We start from the raw sequence: 24,085 nt of genomic DNA, 5'->3' as shown, positions 1-24,085 counted from the left end.
ATAAGCGGCCTGTTTGATGTGACTCAATGTGTACAGGCTTCTGGTCTTACCATTGTTGCTTTAAACCCATGCTTGGTCTCTCTTACTCTATGCTCCTCTTTCCTTCTTTAGAAAATGCTGGATGAATGCCAAGACAGAAGGAGCTGTCAAGCCCTTGTCAGTAGCCGCATGTTTGGGATGGACCAGTGTCCTGGCAGCAGTAAATACCTCATTGTCTGGTACAAATGCCGACCTAGTAAGTCCCAAAGTCTTGAGGTTTTCTGACACTGATGCACAGTTTCTTCTTTTTAATCACTTCTCTATTGTTAGGAAATAAAAATTTAAGGTGAAAGTTTATTTAGATGCAAGAGAAAAAAATAAATTCATGTGCCGTATTTTTTAAACTAAAGGTTGCTCCGCAGTAGAAGTCGCAGAGGCAAAAAAAAAGCATAGTAAAGAAGAAAAAAATCATACCTATGAGTCGCAGTTTTTGGAGAAATTTCTTTAACCAAATATGGAACGAAGAATGGACATTTCATCTTGAACAGGAAATAATATTAACGTAATAGATAACAATATTAGATTGAATACATGTATGTTTCACTACTGTAACTGTATTTGCCTTTAACAGACATAGAAGGATTCGAGCAAGTGTCAAGTATATTAGCGCAACATAGCATAAAGAAGATGCTGACAAGTCAACTTAACTCTTTATATCAATTCAAATTTCTAAATCCATTGAATGCTTGATAATCTGTCACTTTTGACTAACTCCATCGAGGCTGGTGCTTCTTCTTCATTGCTTTTAGTAGCAAATACTGCTGCACACACCTGCAGTGTCTTCTAGCATTGTCATGGGCAAATAACTAATATATGAGCCTAATTTTTAAATCACATATAAGTCGCATCTATAAGTAGAAATCATTCCACTGGCCAAACTATGCAAACAAATTCAACTTATTCTATGAAAAATGCAGTACTGTTATTCTACTCAAACAAAAAGTACAATATTTCTTTTAATCCTTTCTTAACTTTTCGTACTTTAGATTCTTTTTGTGTTTAAATGGATTTTTATAAAGGAAAATAATTTATTCAGAACTTAAAGACATTTGTGTGACGCTAGGGATTTATGTGTTTTTTCATACTCTTCTGGTTAAAAAATGAACAGCTATTTGGACATGTTTTTTTTAAATTATTGCAAAGAATATGGTCAGAAAATGCTAACTCTGTCAGTACTTTGGCCACTTTTAACAGGAACTGATCTTTCTTATATTTGCTATCACTGCTAAAAAAGAGAGACACTAACATTTTTATATATTTATTCATTTAGTTAAGATTTGATATAAGTTGGAAACAAATACATTGATAATCAATCATTTCCATTTTTTAGTCAAAAAGTTGAATTTGCTTCTCTGGTGGAGAAGTGTAAAGAACATATGTTAAAGTTTTTTTTAACATTACTGATGTTAAAAACACAGTTTTAAACTATTGCACACCTGCTGACCTTTTTTATTTTTGCTACAGTACATGCGGTGCTCAAGTCTATGTTCCGTTAAATTCTTCATTTAATTGTGTGTCACCTTATCCTTTTTAGCTCCTTGACCTCTCAAAAAAAAAACTGTGTGCTTCACTGTAGAGGTGAGCCACAGCAGTTCATTAATCTTAGCCAAATTCTTGCATCCATTCCAGGCTCAAGGCTCTGTTGGGCCAAAATGCACTGAGCTGTGTAGGACTTTTCACTGGAGTGACCACAAGTGAGAGTTAATCCACTGATCCCCTCCTGCTTGATTACATTTTTCTTTCTCCTGGGCCAATCAACAGCTCTTTGTTCAATGTCACTTAACCAGGGACTTCTCAGAGGAAGAAAGAAAGGCAGCGTGGGCTCTAAGTGAGGCGAAACGGGCAGATGTCACTGCCTCTGAAAGGAGAGGTGGATGGAGGAGAGAGGAAGTAAAGGAAAACTGAGAGTGTGTGAGAGGGAACAAGAGCGAATCCATCACCAGGAAATATCCTGCCCATATTATCTTCCCTCTCTTTATTTTGCATTCCTCCACACGGATGGACAAACGGCTGCTGCTGTGTTTTTATTTGCAGGCCATTGGAGCTGCTCTCTGCTGTCACCGGTCGCTTTAGCTGGATGTGTTTGAGGAATGCCTCTGCATGGCTCTACACGTCCACCTCTCCCACCCAATGCTTGCATTGAATGAACCTGCGCCCCCCTTTTTTCCTGCACAATATGTTTGATCAATGTCGCATTCACATTTGACCAGTGGCATGACTCTTTGTTTATTAAAGTCCAAACATCTTTTGATTTGTTTTAAACGTTTTGACAGTGGACTTTTAATTATATTTATAATTATGCTGTTTTTAACCAAAACAAAACAAAAAGTTACTATTTAGGACATAGTTTCTGCAGATTATTAGATAGTTGCCTCTGAGCTGTTGGCAGGGTAACAACCCCGCCCCCTTACCCATCACCTATAACTGAGCTATCTTTTTACAAGCTCTGTTTTTGATTTGAATAAATACTCAGAAATGGAGTTTTAATTTTCCTTATATATATATCCCCTATCATGAGAAAAATTCTACAAGATTATGTTAAAAACACAAAAAGCCCAATTTTTCATCATTGAGTATTTCAAAGACATCAACCCTTTTCCCCATTTACAGGTGAATACAAAAGTAAGGTAGCCTGTGAGGAGGACAGGATGAGGCTGAGCTGCAAACAGGGAATGCAGATTGCCATCTACTCTGCCATGTTCGGCCGCACTCAACAGGGCACGCTGGAGTGCCCCCCTCACCACAGGAGAGCCCCCCCAGTAGGTGAGACATCTTCTCACAATTATTCTAAAGTCCCACTCTTTATGACGGTGCTGTATCTGAACATCCAGTTGTGTTAAAATGTAATTTCTGTGCTCCTACATCCAGGAAAGACTGCTTTTTTGGGCTGGTTTGCTGGGGTGTGTGACTTTATGTATTCTGCTAACAAAATTTCACATGGTCCATAACTCTAAAAAGATTTCATGGTGTAATCAAATTTACAAAATTATGGTTGTTTTATTGCAGTTTAAGATTAGATTTTATGCTTTACAAGATAAACTCAGGCTTCTGAAATAAATATGTAGGAGAGTGTCACACCTTCTCAGCTTTTTTGTTCTCAGACATATCATGGTAAGTGAACCAACAAAAAAAAAAAAATATATATATATATATATATATATATATATATATATATATATATATATATATATATATATATATATATATATATATATATATATTAAAATACAAAGATAAAAAGCAAATACACTTTTTTTTGCTGCTGTTGCAAAACATCTTTAATAAAAAACCCAAAAAAGCCAATTAGAAACAGAAAATCCGAGCAAAAAAACATTAATATTTTCATGCATTCTTAAAAATAAATACGTCTGTACGGTTGTCAAAAAAAAAATTGGTTAACATTGTTGTAATCAAATATTCTAAACATTTAAAGCTAAATAAATGGCCAAAATCGCTACAAGAACCTTAATAAGACCTTTGTGACTGGGTTTGAAGTTGGCTTTAAAGGTGGCACACCCCTGACGCAAACACAAAGATCATGAAGTTTGAACTCATGACTGTGTCTTTTTAAAATCAAGGGTTGTTTTTACTTATTCAAATAATGAGAAAAAAATTACACAGTTGACCCTTAGCATTCCAACTAAAAAGTTTTAAAATTTATTAAAATATATATTTTTTCTTTTACTATTAAACTATTGGTGAAATATACATCAATATACAATCTCTACTAGCATCACTACAAGCCTAGAGTGAAACTACATTTGTAGATGTACGTTTAAATATTTTTTTGTGTTTTTGTTTGAGCTTTAACACACATCATGATGTTAAGGTTGAATCCACTGTTTTCTTTCATCATACCTGGTTTTTTTCATTTAAAAAAAACAAAACACTCTAGACATAGTTGCATCAAGCTGAGAAAACATGCAACTATTAAACTGATGAGTTGAACACGCCAAGACTGGAGCACTTCTTAACAACAAATGCCGTCATAATCTCTACCTAAAACATTTTGTTTAACTCACATTTACTTGTCAGGTCGTTCTGCATTGAAACTATTCCTTTTACAGCTCCTTTGCCTTGGAGGCTTAAGAGGAAACCCACACTTGATGCCAGCACTACGAGCATGTTTACACTTTGGTAATTTGATTTTTAAAAGGATATCACTCCCTAAAACTGCCAGATCTTGTCCAGAACACTTGTTTCGATATATAAAACCAGAAAGAAAAAGATACACACAAGCACCCACACATTGCCAGAGGAAGTGGGTGGGATTAAGATATCCGATGTCAAGCTAAGCTTGTTTTGTTTGTGATTTTATAGTGCAAATGCTTCTTTTATGGATGTGTAGCTTTAAACTGATTCTTGGTTCTGAGGATTTTTGTGGTGTTAGGTTTGGATGTGAGAAATATCTAGTGAGTCCATGGATGTCAATTAGAGATTCGTGCATGAAAAATAATGTTCTGATGGAACATAATTGTTGATACAAAAAGGAGGATACTGGTGGAGTAAAAAATGTTGAAACATGTTGCTCTTTCTAGCTTAGTCTTCGATAAAAAACTATTTAAGGATTAGACAAAAGGTTGTTATGGTTAAGGTGAAATGATGGGGAATGCATTACGTCAATGGCAGGTTTCAACTAATGAAAGAAAAACAAGTGTGTGTGTGATTTTGTGTGCATGCACAGAGGCCTCTTTATGGCAGAGTTGTCAGAATGCAGTTGAAGGCTAAGGCGTTGTTAACCTGTGGGTAATCAGAGCCAGATATAAAGAATGGCTTTGTGTGAGTGTGAGTTTACGTGTGTCTCCATTTCTTATTGTACTCATCCTTAGCATTGAAGCAGGATCCTTCCTGGAGGTAAAACTGAAGTGTGGAGATTTTTTCCCTTGTAAATGGATCATGAATGTGCAACACACGGGTTGTGCATTAATCTGACGTGGCTTGTTTTTTTTTTTAGTTTGAAGCTCAGAATCAAATGTGGCAGCTGGTGTCATCGCTGATAAACTTTTTTTTTCTAAAGTCCAGCTCCAATAATCTTTTGATACACATTTAAAAGTGTCCCCAGTGGTGTCTTAAGTATGATTATGTCGTTTTTCAAAATCCAAAAACCTGTGTAATTTTCTGGGACGTAATTTCTGCAGAAGCATGGAGTAAGCCATCCCCCCATTTCCCATCATCCATCTGTCTACAGGCCAGTTTACAGCACCTTACAATTCTAACTAACATTATTGCTGGAGCAAAAATGGCGAGCAATATTGGAGCTATCCAGAAGTACAGTTTGGAGCCAGATTCCAGCTCAGACAAGGAAAACCAAGACGTAAATGGATCTATTTGTCTCTAAGCAAATGCATGGGAATGCACTTGAGCAGGGACTTTGTGACCTAATGATTGCAGCACCTACCTCGATGCTTTTTCCAACTGCAAGCTTTTGTCTGCTCCTGATTCACACAATTTGATACTCAGAATTGCAATTTTGAGCTTAATTTCCTTTTCAAAGGTCTTCCATCATCAGAAAAATGCCACAAGAACATATTAAAAACACCAAAACCATAATTTTGTATTGGTCTATAAAGGAACAATATGTTGAGGTTGTGTGGACTGGTAGGAGTTTTTGCACCACAGCTACCCACAAACCACCTCTGCAGCCTTTTCCAAACAGCCTCATAGAGTGGGATTTTCCCGGGACTTCTTCACCTTTGATGTGGCCTCATTGTCACCAGTAGTAGGAACATAAACGTGTTTAGCTTTCTGTCATATCCTAAAGTTTTTCTTAGTCACAATATACATCAGTTTATTTAGGATCAACTGAGCAATCATGTTCTTTAAAGACTCGAATAAGGTTTTGTTAATCTAATGATCTCCTCCTCCTTGCCAAGCTTCTGATGTATGAGATGTCGACCTTTTCTCTCAGACTCAGTCTCCACCTGCCCAGGTGAACTGTGCCTAATGATGTAGTGAAAGATTGTACAATAGGTTGCTTGTGAGCTAGATTCCCTGCTTAAAATCTTCTTGTAGAGTTTGTTTTGTCCCCTTCAGAGGCCTTTACTGTACTTTAGCTGTTAAGAGGAGCTATCTGATTTCTTGTTAAATCCATAAGCCCTGAAGAGAATCTAACAAACAAAAACCAGCTTTGACACAGACATGTGCTCACGAAAGGAAAACCGCTTTGATCATGTCTCATTTTTTGGTTTGGGTGGGGGTGTGGTGGCATTGGGGTAAATTCTTGGCGGTAGCAGTGAATCCTCAAAGGAAGTGACCTGCCTCCTCTCTTACCTTCCCCAGAAGCATGCACACATTTTAACATCTTAATACCCCTCCTACAGCTCATGCTGGTTCCAAAATAATGTTATTTTCCTTTTGAGGCGGATGTTTTTGTACTGTTTGTGTTTGTTTTAAGCTTAAAACATACTGATCTGTCTTTTAAACCTTTATTTAAGTTGCTTTTACAGCTTTTTAGTGCATCTGCCCTTAAATTAAGAGTAACTTTGATACAAAAATCAAATGTCAGTGCAGTGTTACAGTCAGAAAATTAACAGTTTGGGTTGTTTAAGCTGTGCTACCATACAGGAACATCCCTGTTAAAATTTTGTTGTAACCAAGAATTTGCAACAGCATAACATTGGTTTACAGGTTCAGTAATATCATATGCATATACAGTTGACCATTTATTTTATTGTTTTGCTTCTTTTCTTGGATTATTTGGTGAATGTGCATATGTTTATCTCTTGTGGTAGACATTTAGTCTAGACATGTCCAATTAGTTCAATATCAAGAGGGCCTATACCAAACAAGACATGATGTCAATACTGCAAGCTAACTGGGAAAGAACAGTTTGAATAATTGACAGTAACTTTGGTAAACACGTATTTAGATGTATTTGTTTCTGTGAAGAAATGAAAAGTATACCATCGCAATAAAATGTTCATTGAAGAGTTTGGATTTAATGTTATTAAAATGGTTCAAAGCATGTCAGGCCTAACGGTTGGCCCTCAAAAATTTTCACGTTACCCAATCTGACCCTCTTTGCAAAACTTTTGGATACGCCTGTATATAAGTGTGTTTCTGCAGAAGTGAACCATCATTCAAGGTAAATTTATGACTGTGAGTGTGTGTGGTGGTAAGGAGTAGTGTCAAATTTCTTATAGGAGTCCACAGAAGACACTCAGCATTTCTAGGCCCTTTTATTGTGTCAGCGTCGCGTCTCTGTGACCAAGTTTTGAAGACTCATATCAGTGTACATGCTTGTATAGCGGATGAGTCAAAGTGAAAGAGGAGATGAGTACTTATGACAAGGTTGTCCGGGTATTGTACTGCGATTCCAGGAAAGATGTGCGTGGGCAGAAGGGATTGGGAGGAGTCTTCTGGTTACATCTATATTGTGTGTTCATACCGGCGAGTCTTGAGGGTGGAAAAACATGAGAAACAGCCAACCAGAGCAGATTTATACATGCACATCTTCCAAGGCTACCAACTCCTATCATCGGGGCTCTGGGACAAGTGAAACCCAGCAGTCAGTGTCAAAACACTTGAGATTTTCCTTCATCTGTAATTGTCATGCTTCATCTTCAATTGAGATGATGGTTGCATTTTAAAATAAATCAGTACAATTTGACAAAGCGTTACTCAAACCAGCATTTTCGGTGGCAACAAGCAGGCAGCAAGTTGGGTATTTTGATCGGATGATTGATGTTACAAAAGCTGTGAGCTCAGGTGCTGCTGGTACAGACTATCAGATCAACAGACTTCAAAAGCATGCAAGATATGGAAACAAACATCTGGAACTGATGAGTTCCCCTTACCTGCTGTTGCCTTTTCACTGTGTGTCAGGAGAAACTCAACAGTCTTCCTTTACATCTTGGTTTCAGCGTTTCAGTCATCAGTGAGAGTAGAGCCTTCTATGTGACATCATCCACATTGTTGGACAAGATGTAGACCTACAATGCAGCTCAGAATGGAGCTGTTTGTGCACAGACTATACAGACCTCTACAGATCACCAGATGTAATTTTCACAACTGTGCCTAATGCTGATAAGCTCACGATGGCTGCATCTAGAGATGGATGGTTTCTGATAAGTTAAAAAGATAACCTCAAAGGGAAATACATACGTTTTCCTTAATAAAAACTTTTCGTGGAACCCATCAATGAGATCCTAGTAAAATTGTTCTATCCATCCATCTTCAGAACCCGCTAAGAAAGATCCCGAAAACCTGAATGAATTTAAAAAAAACTATCATTTTTTAACAGTATATTATTATTCATATTTGAGAAATTCTACATGATATTAATAAATAAAAAAAAATCGGAGTTGTGCTTTTGATATTCAAAATTACAAGTCTTTAAGGCATTTATTAGAATAGCTGACTAGAAATAAAACAATTGGTACACAGTTCATTAAAAAAAAAACACGATCATCCTCAGTGATTGCATGTAGATCTTCCTCCAAAATTCCCCCCAAAATAATTTTGTCAGAGTGATAATGTTCTCTGCAAGAAGACTGTCTTGGTTTTTATTCCCCCTTTTAGGGTATTTATACGTTTTAAAGGTTAAGCTACTATGGCAATGTCAAAAGTGGCTTTTTTGACAAACTTGTTGATTTTGTCTCCATGTTTTGTGACTTTCTAGACCCTTTGCAATAATAAACAAATATTTGTTCAGACAATTTTGAGATGTTGTGTTGCATTACTTTATCCCATTGCAGGAGATTAGCAAGCAAGAGTTGAAAGTAAAATAAATTACTAATTTGATTAAAAAATATACTGGAAGTGCTGCAAAAAATATATATGATTTTATGCCCTTTTTCTTCTCTAACAACTTTCGATAAACTAAGTTCAATCTAGCAAATATGGTAATTGCATGAGAAACTTTCCTTTTAATGACTTGGCAATGCAAGGAATAGCCTCACAGTGGGTGTTTGCTGTGTTTTGTTGTAATGTTGCATGTAAAAGTTCTATAGGTAAGTGCTTGTGTTTGTTTCAGAAACGCCTCCCTTTCCTGAGCTGGAGCTTTTCTTGACTCCAGTCCTTCTTTATTCACTATAGTGCTGCTGTTGTTAGACATGTGGAAGACAGAGGGGCGGTTGCACAGTCTGGGGAAAGATTTTGGGGCAAAGGTTAGGGGTAACAGGGGTTATTCATGCCTTTCTCTGTGCGCTTTTGTGCATGCGTGTGTGAGCGAACACGCTGTTCAATGCTTGTCTATGTTAAAACCACTAATGAGAGCCTGGGGAACTCAGGCCTTTGGGAATTCCCTCTAAATAAATGCTGTGTTGGTGGTTGATATGTCAGACATTTCCATGCTCTTGCTTTGCATCTATCAGAATGTGAGGAGTGAAACCCCCCTGCTGTGTTCTTTGAATCCACTACTCAAATTGTGCCTAAAAATAGCTAACAGAATTATTGTTCAGTTTTAAGTATTTTATATTCACTATTTTTTTAAATGACCATATATACCTAAGTTACACCACAAAAAACAACAATAAAATGTGAAAATTCAATTATTTTAATAGTGAAAAGCTAGCAGCTGTAAAACTTACAGGTTTGACATGAATATATCTAATAACCTTAACATTATCACAAATTTATTTTTGATTTATAATGCATTTATTTTGTAATTCTCAAAACATGACATCAAACTGTACGGTTATGAATAAAAAATAAAAGAGGACAGCAAATAACGTTATATCCCTTGCAGATGATCAGGTTTATGGCGGAAACAATACCCTTGTATTCAATGGTTCCTTGGTTTAGGGTACCTGCTGTCTTAATCCGTCCTCAGGATACATTTCTGCATGTGATTCCAGGTAATGTTCATGCGCAGCTGTGATGTATGTAGATCCTTAATAAAGGAGAAAATTGCTGTAATTTGAGTTAGAATGCAGAATATACTATTGACATAACACTTAAATGCAGTTCTGCTGTTTATCTAACCAGTTATGTGTATTTTATTTACACAAGTTGAGCAAAACATGCATGCAAAAACTGGACATAATATTTATTTTATTGTTGAAATCTCTGACTGTTTCCTTGAAATTCCTATTATTTCTTACTACCTAATTTTAGTTAGTACATACTTTTTACACAGAGTTTAATAGTTAGCTTTCCTCTGTTACAGTAAGTTAAGTCTTGATGTTTTTTTTGTTTTTAACAATTTCTCATGTTTAAGTTAAATTATGTTTATGAGGGTTTAAAAGTTAAATTATCCGTTATAAAAAAACAAATGGTCAACTCTATATGCATATGATATCTAGCATTTAGTCCAGCATTACATTTGAGTCTTGCAAAATCCAACACCCTGAAGTAACTTTTCCTGACTATATTCTGTAATTAAAACAAAAGTGATCAAAATACCCTAATAAGACAATGTTGTACTTCTTTTTAAAACAACAACAGTGATGAAGATGCTTTGTCTGTATTAATTTCCCTGCAAACTAAATAAAATACAACAAAATAATGTATAAAAACAGTTATAGTGAGCTGCAATAAAGCACTCCTCATCAAAAATACTTATGGTCCACTCAAGACTTATTTCAAACCGCAGTAACAATGGGAACTGTGCAACCTTTGAGGTGTGCCGATTGTTATCCAGTTTCACCACAGTTTCCCACAGGCTTGCCCCCACTAGATCTTGGCTGGAAATTCCAGTGCGGCGGCCCCTGCTGAGGAGAGCCGGGGTACCCCCATGAAACACAACTAAGTGGGAATTAGAGCTCACACCAAAGAAAACTTCAATGATTGAAGTGAAAAAAATACTGCAACTTAAGTTATTGATATCAACAAGAAAATGACTTTTTACGATGATAAAGAAGAACCAATACAGCTTTACAGAGACTTTCCAGTGTTGAAAACACGCTTGACCACTAGATTACCCTCCTGACGACGCCATCTGACCTTCGACCCGTGCTGTCATTTTTTTGTGGCTTGTTGACATGTGAGCGTGGTCTTAAGCAGCCCTCTTTTTTTTTAATTCAGCTTTTTCTCTCTTGGAGAGTAACCAGGGCTGACCGTGTGGCACCTTAGTGTCCACTTTCAAAGGCTTGTTTTCCTCTGTTGTTATTGTCCTTTAAAAGAAAAGTGAAGGTCTGAAAGGGCACCCATGCAAAACTCATGCATGTACAGATTCTTAAAAGATACAACAGGAAGTTCCTCTTTTTTGGTTTCAAAGTTCACCAGAGGTTAGTTTGAGAAAAAGAGAGGCAAATTTACAAAAACTTTTACATGATGTGTGCATCTTTATTACCCCCCCCCCCTGCTATTTGAATAAAAAGGTATTGATATGTTCAGCAAAGCGTGTTGAGCTTGGCACCAAATGCAGGTCTTATCTCTGCATTCACGCTCTCCAGATGAGTGCTGCCAGTGAAACGTTCCAAAGAAGCTGCCAGGTTCTTAGTGATGATGTATGAGAGGCCCATCCATTACTTTGTCACACACAAACACACACAAACACTCCGGGATGGATCGGGTATCTCTTTAGACAATGTCGGGCCCCAGGAAGCTTTGCTTTTGTGGGTCTGATGGAGACCCAGCACGAGATGGAAGTGAAAGAAAACTTTTGTGGGTGCAAAAACAAAATAGAAAACATTTCATCTGGCAAATATTATTCAATTTAATGATTAATACATATGCTGATGATATCAGTTTGTGCCTGCAGTCTACAACCTTTAAAAAAAACAGCCTTCTCTTCAGTTCTTACCTCTATATTTTGGCAAATAATGGCATTTCTCACTATTTTACATTGAAGTTTCCTCATAAGAGCTATTCTCTTTGATTAAATAGAATGCCAGTCATCAGTGGCCCTGCAGGTCCTCACAGCACGCTGTCAAGGAAAGAAGAGTTGTCTGATCCGAGCCTCCACCAGAGAGTTTGGAGATCCATGTTACCCTGGCATCAAGAAATACCTCAGCGTCATCTACACTTGTGGTGAGTCCGGTCTCTTTATTCTATTTTCTTGCCACCAGGGGGGGATATTTGCTGGCTGATGTACCACAAACCTGCATTAGCAGATAATTGTTTCTTTAGCAGTTCTGTTAAAGTCAAGGAAATATACTACAGTGCTGGTGCTTTTGGAAGCTTGCTGACTTTTTTCCCCCTCTTAAATGAAACTCAAAACTTTTTGTCCCCAAAACTAGTTTTGGCATTTCAAAATAAAATAATTCTGGCAACTACATAAAAAAGGCTATGATGCTCAAACTTTTATTGTTTTTTTATCTTCAGGTTTCTCTTTGATATTTGCGAATAAGGGAGACTGAAGAACTTCCTTCTTTATCCCTTCTTCAGCCCTGGGGTTAATCCTGAACTATCAAGGCTGTAATTCATTGACCGCAGGGTTAAGAAAAGAAGCTCAAACGTTCACACACTTGCATATATATTATCCAGATGCCTCTAGCAACAGGAACGGATCAATCAGCACAGTGGCATGATGTCTCCAACAAAATCACTGGCCCAAGGACCAAAAAATTATACAAGACTCGCTCCAACACTCAACATGTCAGGCAATAATTCAATTCAAATTTTAGACTGGAGATCTTACTTTGTCTTTTGTTGTTGCCTCTGGGCCCACGCAGATTTATCGGTATTCATCCTCTTGCATCATTAAGCTCCAAATGTTATAATTTAGTTTTTCACCACTATGATTTAGTCTTTATCTAAGAAATAAACAGCCATTTCAGGCAAAGATACACAGACAGGTCAGTGGTGTTTATGCAGCCATTAGGCCGGAATCTTTGTCTGACCTCCCTTATCTGGCTCTGATAGCAGAGCATACTATCCTGACGGCTCTGGTGCTGAGCTGGGTTAGTCGGTGTGTTTGTACAGTCAGGCCAGAGAGCGGGAGGATGTGAAGCTGCTAGAACATACAGGGGAGGTCATGTCGTCCAGGAGGAGTGTGCACACTGTGTTCTGATCTCAGAACTTTGAATCTACATCCGTTTGGGTGATGAACATGCAGTCCCTCGTAGCTTTCATGTCAAGAGCAGTGTTCATTGTAAAGGATGCTTTTTCACAGATGTTATAAGATCTACTACAACGAAAATTGTGTTTTTGGTGTGTTCAACATAATCTTGTAGTATTTTTCTGATGATGGTGGCTACAAACTGAGGGGATGTAGGAACTTCAAGATCAAACTGATAAGAACCACAAAGAAAAGTTTCTGTGTGTCGATGTGTGGCACTAAACTTTGGAACGGGTTAAGTAATGAGCTCAAACAATGTTCAAATATCAAAATATTCAAGAAAATGTATAAAGAAACTCTGATTTCAGGATATGAAGATAGGAGTTAATGATCAACAGGTGTTTGAATAATTCCAAATCCATGCGTGAACTTGATTGTGGTGAAATAATCAAAGCTCTTTTAATTACAACCAATGAGTATTAAATAATAATGTGCAATAATGATTACTGAAATGTTTTAATTCGAATCAAGCTATCAATTGCTGTTTGTTTACTTGGTTTGCAATGTGTAGCAATAATTAATGGTTTATTGTGATAATGTGTTCTAATGATAATCAATGATTATAACATATCGGTACCGTTACTGTTTACTGAAATTGTGAATGAATGTTTTCTGAAGATAATCAATCATCAATAGGCACTGGATTTTTTTACTTGAAGAGAATCTTATCTGACCAGAACCGGATTACAAAAACTGTAAAACTATAAAATGAATTAACTCAGTAGGGGTGGGATTATATAAATTTGCTTCTTCCCACTCCTTTTCAAGCAATAAATCAAGCTCTACTTGACTTTAGTTATTGATCACTGTATTTAATTAAGCAAAATGTGATTTAAGTGACTTTTTTGTTTTGTTTTGTTTTATTTTCTGTCTTTTTAAACTCTGCATTTCAACATTTTTGTAATGAGTTTGATAAATATGTTTAATTTCTTTACTGCTTTGACTACAGTGCTTGATATAAATCAATAAATCAAATCAAAATGGAGCACATATATAAAGAAATTTAAGCTTGTTGTATCAGGAGCAGGCAAAAAAATGCAGTCGGAAAAAGCTTCTATGTTGTGACATACATGCTACAATCGACGGTCCACAAGTTTCCTGCTCCGCTCCATTCCGATGCATCCACACGTCTTCGTTTTCCTCGCCTGAGCTGGAATCCAACTGTACGGTTGGATTGCAACCATAATGTTATATTGGGGTTGTAAGCGGCTTTAAGCTAACAGGAGAGCATGTAAACAGATGGATGATGGGAAATGGGGGTGGCTTACTTGTCATCAACAGTTCCACCTACAATTTACAGCCGAATTTTTAATGAACTACTGCAAAAACTATCTCCTGGAAAATAGCATAATCACGATTAAAAAAACACTGTGAAGGCTTTAAAATTGCTCAAAAGAGGATTGAATTGGGTCTTTAGGTGTGTTGTCAAAATGAGTGATCGTTTGCAGCTTTACAAGTTTTTACTTTCTGGCAGAAGTATGGTTTGCCTCAGTGATTATGTGCATATGCATTAGCAGAGTCACTATCAGCCTCAGCTTTCCTGCAATTCATGAAGCCATCAGCTGACAAGCTCCAGCTTCTTCCTCACACAGCCCCAGGGACAGACTCGCTCTTTAGAAAGAACAGAGGAGCAAATGGCTTGGAACCTGCCATCAGTCTCCGTGCAGATTAAACACGCTCCTCACAGCCGCCAACCGCCAGGCCTCATTTAAATCTCCTTCTCCAGGAGGAAGTCCCCTTGATTGTTTGTCATAAAAGCTCCCGCAGGACTTCAGTAGAAATGTAGCTCTAACTTTTTCTTTGTTTTCAAACGCTGACCTGTGCCTGCAGATGTTGACATGAAAACTGACCTTTTACTCTGTTTGCAGGAATCTCAGAACTTAAATAATATGATGCAATGATGTAATATAGAGATGTAATATAAGTGGATTACCCCGCCAGTGTTTTCTGCTGTCGTGCAGTGTTTTGGTTGCCTCACCATGACGGATTTATAGCAACCCGGGGAAAATAAAGTAAGATAAAGACGTATTTCAGGGGTTTCAGGGTTGGATTTTTCTCTGTTGGTTATATATGTGCACCCACATACACACATGCTTGTGACTCCAGCTGTTCGCACACATTTAAGTCGTTTTAGTTTTGCAGACTGGAGGAAGAAAATGTTTGTTTTGGCTTAACTCGCCTCAGTTTTGCCGACTGTGTGGGCAAATAGCGGCTGGCATCCATCATTCCTCCTTGGGATTTTTCAGTGGTTATGTGTGAGCTGCACTACATTCTACAAACATTAAAACAAGTTCAAAGTATCCTTCGACTCATTGGTTGAGAAAATTAGGTTGAGAAAAACCGTTGAAGCAATGCAGCACCACAAAATTCAAAGGGGGCAAAGATTGAATAAAACAAAACGAAGCAACGAGAGGCAGAGAAAAGATGGCCAATAGTAAACCAGGTCCCTGATCCTGATCCAACCAAGAAAGCGTTTTTGGTGTTGGCTTCACTAAGAGATTACCATCTTTTTGAAAACTGAAGTACTTCAACTGCACTAATTACCATCATGCAATATCCTGCAGCGTTTATGTTGGGACAGTTGACAATCCTGTCTATAATAATTAAAGCTTTAGTCACATTCAAACGCTTGGGGTGCTGCAGGTTTTTAGGTTGTCCAGGTCCATGGAGGGGCCGTAGAAAGGAGGGGCTTAAGGGGAGCAAAGGTCTGTCTTTAAGCTTGTGCTGCCACCTCAAGATATGTCATGAAAATCAAACGTACAATTGTCGTGCGTGTGGCAAGTGTATTTGGAAGTATTTGTAAGAATAATGTAAGTGGCACCCACTGATGGGCGTTCAGGAGACATTGAATACACTATTTTATTTAAGTACACACTATTTACCATTGATACAATTGATATTTCTCTGTCTTTTCCTACTGTTTGTCCGCCACATTCAGTTGGAACAAATGTTAAACAAATCTTACTCCAGGGCTTTTTCTTTCACAGCTCTATTCCGACATATGAAAGACTTTGTGTCATATAATTTCGGACAGTCACAAACTACTATTATTCATTTCTTCTCCATGATCAATTTTCGAACGCTTGCCACTTCCTTGAGTTAAAAGGCATGCCATCCATACGTCACTACCAAATCCAAGCCCCTGATTGGTCAAAGTTCAACCTGGTTTAACTTTGAACGTGCTTTCAATTGTTCCGTGTTTTGTAGATTGAGCCCAAAAACAGGCATAGAAATGCATGATCGCGAGAGTTTTGGACAAAGAAACACATGTTGACACACATTGATATAGACTTTTCATTGTAAGTGGCTACTTGAACGCGCAGACGGTGGTGTGATCATAGCTACGTATGTTTGATAATCCATATGCTACAGATTTATCTGATAGTATGATATAACCTGGAGCAATATTTGCAAGATTTGTTCCGCTTCAACATTTCACACTAAGTCTCTTTCAAATGAAGGGGGCAGACCAAATAGCACAAAAAGAAGAGCAAACGCCTCCCTGCCTTCTTCAATGTTAACACCATAAGCTAAACATGCGTTCAAGAATGCGTGCTCAGCCCGTTTTTGAATACTATTCAAATGCCCTGTGTGTACGTAGCTTTAGGTAGACATCTATCCTTAACCTTTAAGTAAAACCTTTTATTTTAATCTAGTGGTCAATCTTAGCTAGACAAACAGATCCAAACCCTGCAAATGGTTAAAACTGGCAAAAAGAAAGCAAGCAGCATTCCACCTGTACACTTCAACTTTATACACCCAGACAACTCAGTAAACAAAGAAAGGAAGTAAAATCTAGATACAGACAGATAATAGCAGGTGAACTGATAAGTGTGAAAGAATGAGAGCCACTTATACTAACTGGCTGTGACTGATTCACTGAGGCTTTCGAAAGCCCTGCTAGATTCATTTGCGAATATTTCAGCGTGCATTCATAAAGGGAACTAGAGCACAAAAGACAATCTTAGCATGTAAGTCTCTTCCTGCCCGTATGTTTGTCCTGCTAACTCAACAGTAGGAACTTTGTTTAAAATCCTTAGTGCCCTTAACGAGACCGAAGGCCATATTAACAATGATGTCTCCTGGAACTGGTGACAAAGAGTCGCTTCAGTAAACTCTCTTAGGTCTGCCTTTCTGCAGCTGCGAGCCAAAGCCACTTATGTCCAAATCACTGTTCCAGCTCTTTCCAGTGGGGAGGAATGTCCTGCATTCAGCTCGCTCTGTCTTCTTTGGGAAAGTAGCATAATAGTGGCATGCTGTCACACAAACATAAAACAAAGTGTTTGTGTAGAGTGAGGCACTGTGCATAAATAGTTTATCCTTTTATTTTTCTATTTTCCTAAATTAGGAACAGCTTCCTTGTTGAGTTTTTAAAAACGTAGTCTGACGTAAATTGTGTTTTTTGGTGTTTTTAACATGTTTTTGTGGCGTATTTCTTCTAAAAGAGAACATATATAAAGAAAATTGAGCTTAAAATTACATTTCAGAGTGCTTTTTTAAATTCAAAACCAGAAGAAATAATTCCTTTGTATAAAGCTTGTAGGTGTAACAAAAAAAAAATATGGAAAGCCAGCTTCCTGCTCTGCTCCATTCTGATACATTTGCTTCTAGACGACTAGACCCATGTACATCTTCCTCGTCTGAGCTGGCATTTGCCTCAAAACTGTATGGCTGGATAACTCCAGTAGTGCTCACCAGTTTTGTTGCAATGGTAATGCTAGGTTGGGATTGTAAGGGGCTGTAAGCTAGAGGGGGAAAAGTGTAAATAGATGGATGATGGGAAGGGGATGGGCCCACTCCATGCCAAAAGTCCCACTCACAACTTAGAGACAAATTTTGGATGTACTGCCGCTCTGCAGAAACTATGTCCTAGAAAACGACAGTTTTTTTGTTGTTGTTAAAAATGTCATAAATTAAAGACTACTGAAAACGCTTTTAAAATATATTAAAAGATGATCAGAGTAGGAGTTTGACTGCAAATAATCTGATCTCTGGATGACTTCATGCTGCCTAATTTAACTGGCTTCACAAACTGTGTACACCACTGTTTCTGAATCCCTCCGTCAAAACAAACACCCTCCCGCGCTCTTGAGTCTGTCGTTTTTGTTTTCATTTGCGTGGAGTTTTGAATCAGATGGAAGGAGCAGATTAATGCGCTCCAGTTTTTGGCTGGTTTCAGTTTTCTTCCCGCGTTCCAGCACAGCAGCGGAGATTAAGAGAGTGGGCAAACTTTGTGTGTGTTTCTGTGTGTATAGAAACACAAAACAGTAAGTGAATGATCCCCTCCAAAAAGCTTCTAAGTATAGTGAACAAGATTTTTGGTGAGACTCAAGGAAAGTTGAATGAAATGATTTCCTGGAGCTATTCATGTTTTTTTGTGTTTAAATACTTTTCATGTCACACACTCATTATACACAGTCCTCCTCCCCTCCTGACTTTTTTCCCTCCCCTTTTACTCCTCTTTGACTGCTCACTCATACAGCAGAGGAGGTGGACACCACACACTTCCCTCTCTGTCCCTCCCCTCGTTGGCGCTCTCTCCTGCTGTCACATTCCAGTTGTTTAAAGCTGGGTTTAACTTTCACTCTCATCGCGAGCAGGGAAGATAGTGGAGCCAAAAAGAGGGGAACTTTTATTCACTTTGTTGAGAGCAAGAAGGAAGAACAACAGAAATTTGGCTTCAAAGTGGGAGTCACCTTAAAGGAGCGTACCTTCTTAAGGGGGCTTTTCTTTTTTTTTCTTTTTTTGTTTGCCCTCTCTCCTTGAGTTTCCTTTTTCTGGTAAGACTCATGGTGGACTGTTTCATGTGAGCCCCTTGTTTTATGGTAAAGCCAGCTCTCCTGGCGGGACAGCGAGGAGGAAGAGGAGGAGGAGCACGAGGGGGTAGTGTTTGACAAGGCAGGCAGCCGCACACAGGCTCAACAACAAGCCTCATTCTTGGATTTTCTTTTCAGCTATGTGTATGTAAGTGTCACCTTCTGACTGAACCTAATGCTGAGTGTCTTTGCTGTGTTTCTGCTGCTTCTTTAGTGTCTGATATCTGAACTTCATCCTCTAAAACTCAGGTTTAAATAAGTTAATCTTGTGTTTTCAGTTGAATTTCAAGTTCATTGTGTTTGCTGCTCAGATTTCTTCTGAAACTGGAATAGTAAAACTGTGTTCAGGAGCTTTAGAGGAAGATTGGAAAAGTTTGCCTCAAAAAAAGGAAGCTGCTGATTCCACATTCTGACACAGGAGTTGAATTTAGAAGGAGCTAGATAAAGGAGATCTGTTCACACAGATAACCACCTTGATGCCTGTCAGCAGTGGTACCCATAATAGCTGCATGTTGTTTGTGTATTGTTGAATGTGACCATACATGGTCAGCATTTTTCCTTAATGAAACAGCTCTATTTGGCAGGAGTTTAACTCTGTCGTAATCAACCACAGAGAGTTTTACAGCAAAATGTCAGGAGCAGAGAACTGTTCACTCAGCAAAGATGACTGCTGAGTCAGGACAACAAACTCCTTACTAAACATGAGTCTTTATTTTCCTTTTAATTCATCATTATGACTTCTAGTTATTGTTAAACTGATGGGACATCAATTTAGACCATTTTGTTTTCAGTGGTTTGTCATTATTAGTATAGATTAACAAGTTTAAAATATGTTAATAATTCATTCATTCATCTTCTAAACCCGTTTTATCCCTCTTGGGGTCACGGGGCTGCCGGAGCCTATCCCGGCCACTCGTGGGTGAAAGCAGGAGACATCCTTGACAGGTTGCCAGTCTGTCGCAGGGCCACACAAATCACACACCCATTCACACTCACATTCACACAAGGGGCAATTTAGAGTAACCAATTAACCTATGAAGCATGTTTTTGGATATGGGGAGGAAGCCGAAGTCCCCAGAAAAAACCCAGAAAAACATGGGAGAACATGCAAACTCCACGCAGAAAGGTCCCCCATTGGTGTTCTGTTCAAGGTCCCCCAGCCGGGACTTGAACCGGAAGCTGTCAGGCAAGAGCACTAACCACTGTGCCCCCATGCAGCCTAATATCTTAATTATGTGGTTCCAATAACATTATTTATTATCAAAATGATGGCTCATAATGAGCACTTAAGCAATTATTCTTTTTTTTTGTGAGAATAAAAAGTCAGGGGAGAATACTTTTTTTCCTGTGTCTTTTTAGAAGTGATCCTTTTTTCAATTTAACTACAAAATTAAAAGTAAAATTTACAACTGATGTTGCCACAAGATACAGCACAAAGAATGTCAAACCATGCAAACAATACAAATATTTATGAATGTTATGATTTTATTATACGAAACGAAAGCAAAGTTTGTACAGATTGTTCTGGATTGGAATCTTTTTAATCCCTCATCTTAAATATTTTCAAGTGTCAATCATTCACCATATCAAATACCTTAAGTTAGATGATGTATCTGTCATGCAAGATTCTTTCCTGGAATCCAGAGTGTGCTTTTGCAGTAACGTCCCCTGCATACATTGGTGCACCATGTGGTCCAATGTATGGAGCCTTGAGAAAATCCAGAGAGCTTCTGAGAACAGACTATGGAGCAGTCAGGGCCTAAACTCCTAAACGACTAAATGTTTTTGGTGACTGGACTTGTTTCTTGCTTACAATCGTTTTAAATATCAGTATTGTTTGATTGCATTATCTCCTAGAAATGCTTTTTTGTTTTGTATTAGTAATGCATCCCTTCTTCATACAATCTAGTAGTTCTGGCTTTTCCATCACAAACCACAAGGAACAATGTGTTATAATTTATGAATTATTCTGTCATGTGTGTTCAAGGAGGAGAGCAATACGCCAAAGTTTGACGGCACACTATGTGAGGTCACTCAAGTTTTCTTGTTGACCGTTCTTATTAGTGCTTAAAAGACGTCTTTGTTTTTCTGCAACTAGCTCGTCGTCTGCTATTTTCTTCCTCTCTGACAGTTTCTTGATAATCTGTGTGGATCTGTGTCCGGCTTTAGATCCCACATAGCAGTTCATTTGTGATTCTGATGACTTCCTGCAGTTTCATTCTCCTCGCTGGGTTTTGCCTCATTTTTACATCCTTTCACCCTTGTTTTAATCAAGTGGTTTTATTTACTTTGTCTAGTCTGACTGGAACCGGCACTGCATCAAGGTTTGGCCTGGTTCTCTGGCCTCTCGCTCTGTGTTTCTGTCAACCTTTGGGTTGGTTTTCAATCCTTTTCTTCTGAGTTCTGTTTTTAAAACACAGCATGCATCCCTAATGGCTTCAACTCTCCTATGGAGGTATTTTCTTTTCCCGTCTTTGTTACACTAAGTTTCCATCCTTTTCTCCATTTTTCCTAATTCTTTAAAAACTATTTGGAGTGCTAAGGGAGGGTGAGTTGTTGCTTTTCATTCTACATCCGATTTTACAATGCCTGCTTCCTGAAAATACAAAAAATACCTTTACTGAAGATAAGACACATACATTTTCTTTGACAATAGGCTAGTTCATATTAAAAGTTGTTAAAAAAAATAAAAAATCTATGATATTCATTTTTTTACCGTGCCATGTCACATGTCATCCTGCATTAATTTAAACTTACTTTTAAAAAATTCAACCAACATTAAAATATTCTGTAAGAATATTTCAGAAATATTTGCTTGCACTACAGTTATGACATATTTGATAAAAACTGAATACAAATTTAAACTCAATAAAAAAAATTTTTTTAAACTGTAAGGAAACACTTAGAAAATGTCATTTAAAACGACAACAGTTACAAAAAAATGTCATTTATTGACTTAAATGGTCACCTGGGGGGAAAATCTCCATCCTGACTATAGAAGACTTTAAACTTTACTCAGAACATGTAATGTTGATTAACTTAGATGTATAAGAAAAACATTATTTTTTAATTAACTTTAAATTATTAGTCACCCTCGAATTAAGATATTTTATAATGCTTCTTTTTTTAATCACTTTGCAGTTATTGAGAGATAATTTGAAACCAAAAGGTCAAGTTTACAATTATCTGTTGGACTAACTCTGTCGTATGGTTAATCAGTTATTAAAATTTTTATGTATAAGCCTTAAACGTTTTTTTTTTAATTCTCAAATTATTTTTGGAAGTAAGATTTAACCATTTTTGCTATCTAGGAGCAGACTTTCCTTGGAAAGTGTAAAGGCAGACAAGGAACAATCCATTAGACGGATGACATCTCATGATATTCATTTTAAAACACTGAAGAAAAAACTGTTGCAGCATTAATGCATCTATTGGATACATTTGAAAGTTGTTGATGTGAATTTGGTTCTACAATTTGTTCATCTTTTTTGCTGGAAGCTCTTTTGTTAGTCCTGCAAAGTTTTTATGTCTTGGCTTAGTCAATTTCTTATTAAAGATTTTCAAACAGCCTTTCTTCAACAATCCACTGAGCGCTCCAATAAAAGTCTGGCAGCAGGAATATTGGGAGCAACGAGCATCTCCATCTTTGAGGAGAGGTTTGCTTCTGAGCATGTGTTTTTACGTCAGGCTGCTTTACGCATTGTAAACATGTGTTTTGGGTTGCATTGCCTCAGTAGTTTCACCACTGCTGTTTTTTCAGGTTTTAAAAATTAGCAGACACGCTTAATGATGTCTGTAGATTTTATAGGCTGGGCTTTCTAAGTGAAGCATCAAATGACTGTCTTCAGATGTACAGCAGCTTTTCAGATGACTGAAATGTTTTATTGCCAGTAACTGAAGATAAAGGTCTTAGCTTCTAAAATTCCACTGCAATAACTTCAAAAGTTGCTGAGAAACCAAAAACATTTAATGTAGATGTTTAATGTAGATGAAGTTTTGATCATGATTTTTAAGATTAGCCTGTATTTTACGACATAAAAACAACCTTTCAGTGGCTGACTTTGACTTTAGTTAGAATTATACAATCACTTCCTGCACAAATGTTGCATCGCTTTGTGCTCATCTTGAGGAAAGACAGTAAACGTTGCCCGAACATCCCATGATCTTCCACAGTCTCTACTTGAGAGCTTTGGAGTGATAAAGATCTGAGAACTGTGGTTAAGGAAAACAGAGGACATGGAGCTGAAGTAAACATGTGACGGATCGTAACCTCAAACAGACAGTCAGTCTGCTTATCAGCATGTCTTCTGTTGAAGGTGGCTCTGCTCAAGATTATATTGATCCTCTATTGTTGCTTTCAGGGTCAAAGGTTATCTGTAATCAGCAACTAATGCTTCATTCCTCTGCTGGAGGCAAAGGCCACGAGCTGCAGGAAGTTATTTCACAAAGCGAGTTTTTGGTGTTTAGTTATCATTGTTTTCTAATCACTGGAAGGAAGGGTTAAAAGATCATTTTGATGTTAATCAATGTGCAAAAATATTATAATTCATATTCAGACAATGTTTATTAAAATCAAGCTTTTAGGTGATTGTAATATTGTTTCCTGAAGACTTTCAAGTTTTTTCCTCCCTTCAGGATGAGTTCAAAGTCAGCCTGTGAACTCCAAGCTGAGCAGTTGAACCATGCTAGACAGCTTTTCAAATCTCTCCGAGACCTCCATCACTCTGATCCTGAGCCAGAGCTCTCTGATCTGTGCTCCAAACACCAGAAGGGCCTCACTCTTCTCCTTCCCTCCAACCGAGAAGGAAGGAATGATAGAGGGAGGGATCACCAGAGCAAAAGCTGGGAGGCACTCTCAATGGCTCTGTTTGGCATACTCCTTTTTTCTCGGCAGGCCATATGTTTCCTGTCTGCAACATGACACCAGTGCCAGATTGGGCTGTGCTGCTATTGAGGTGTGCCTGTACTATTGTGGGGTTTTATGATAAGTTGCCATACTAATACAGCTATTCATTTATGCTACAGTGTGGTTGCGGGTGATTCATGTGCAGCACATTAAGATATCTTTAAACCAAAACACGTGGGAATATATGACTTCCACTGATTCGTACTGAAGAACGCATCATTTTTTTAAGGAATTTCATTTAGCTATTTTGTCAGTCGATTGGTGTTGCCTTTAATACACTAATAACATCAGCAGATCCGCTTTGATAAACTTGGGTCTGTGGCCACTTAAAAGAGTCTGAAACATGATTTGATTAGATTGTGGAGTGATGTCAGTACTAAT

The 24,085-nt window shown here is 37.8% G+C and overlaps 1 protein-coding gene across 1 annotated transcript in view; it reads left to right on the top strand.

Annotated features, from left to right (window-relative positions):
• LOC101173993 (protein eva-1 homolog C) overlaps positions 1-24,085 on the top strand; it is a 60,399-nt gene that overhangs the window by 18,773 nt on the left and 17,541 nt on the right. Inside the window, exons 3-5 of the mRNA XM_004083462.4 lie at positions 112-235; positions 2,650-2,802; positions 11,809-11,952. Coding sequence (XP_004083510.2) covers positions 112-235; positions 2,650-2,802; positions 11,809-11,952 — 421 coding nt within the window. The remainder of the gene's footprint in view (positions 1-111; positions 236-2,649; positions 2,803-11,808; positions 11,953-24,085) is intronic.

This window comes from Oryzias latipes, chromosome 24 (assembly GCF_002234675.1).
Source record: "Oryzias latipes chromosome 24, ASM223467v1".
NCBI lineage: Eukaryota > Metazoa > Chordata > Actinopteri > Beloniformes > Adrianichthyidae > Oryzias > Oryzias latipes.
The sequence above is the reverse complement of the archived record's forward strand: the minus strand, read 5'-3'. Positions and strand labels throughout refer to the sequence as shown.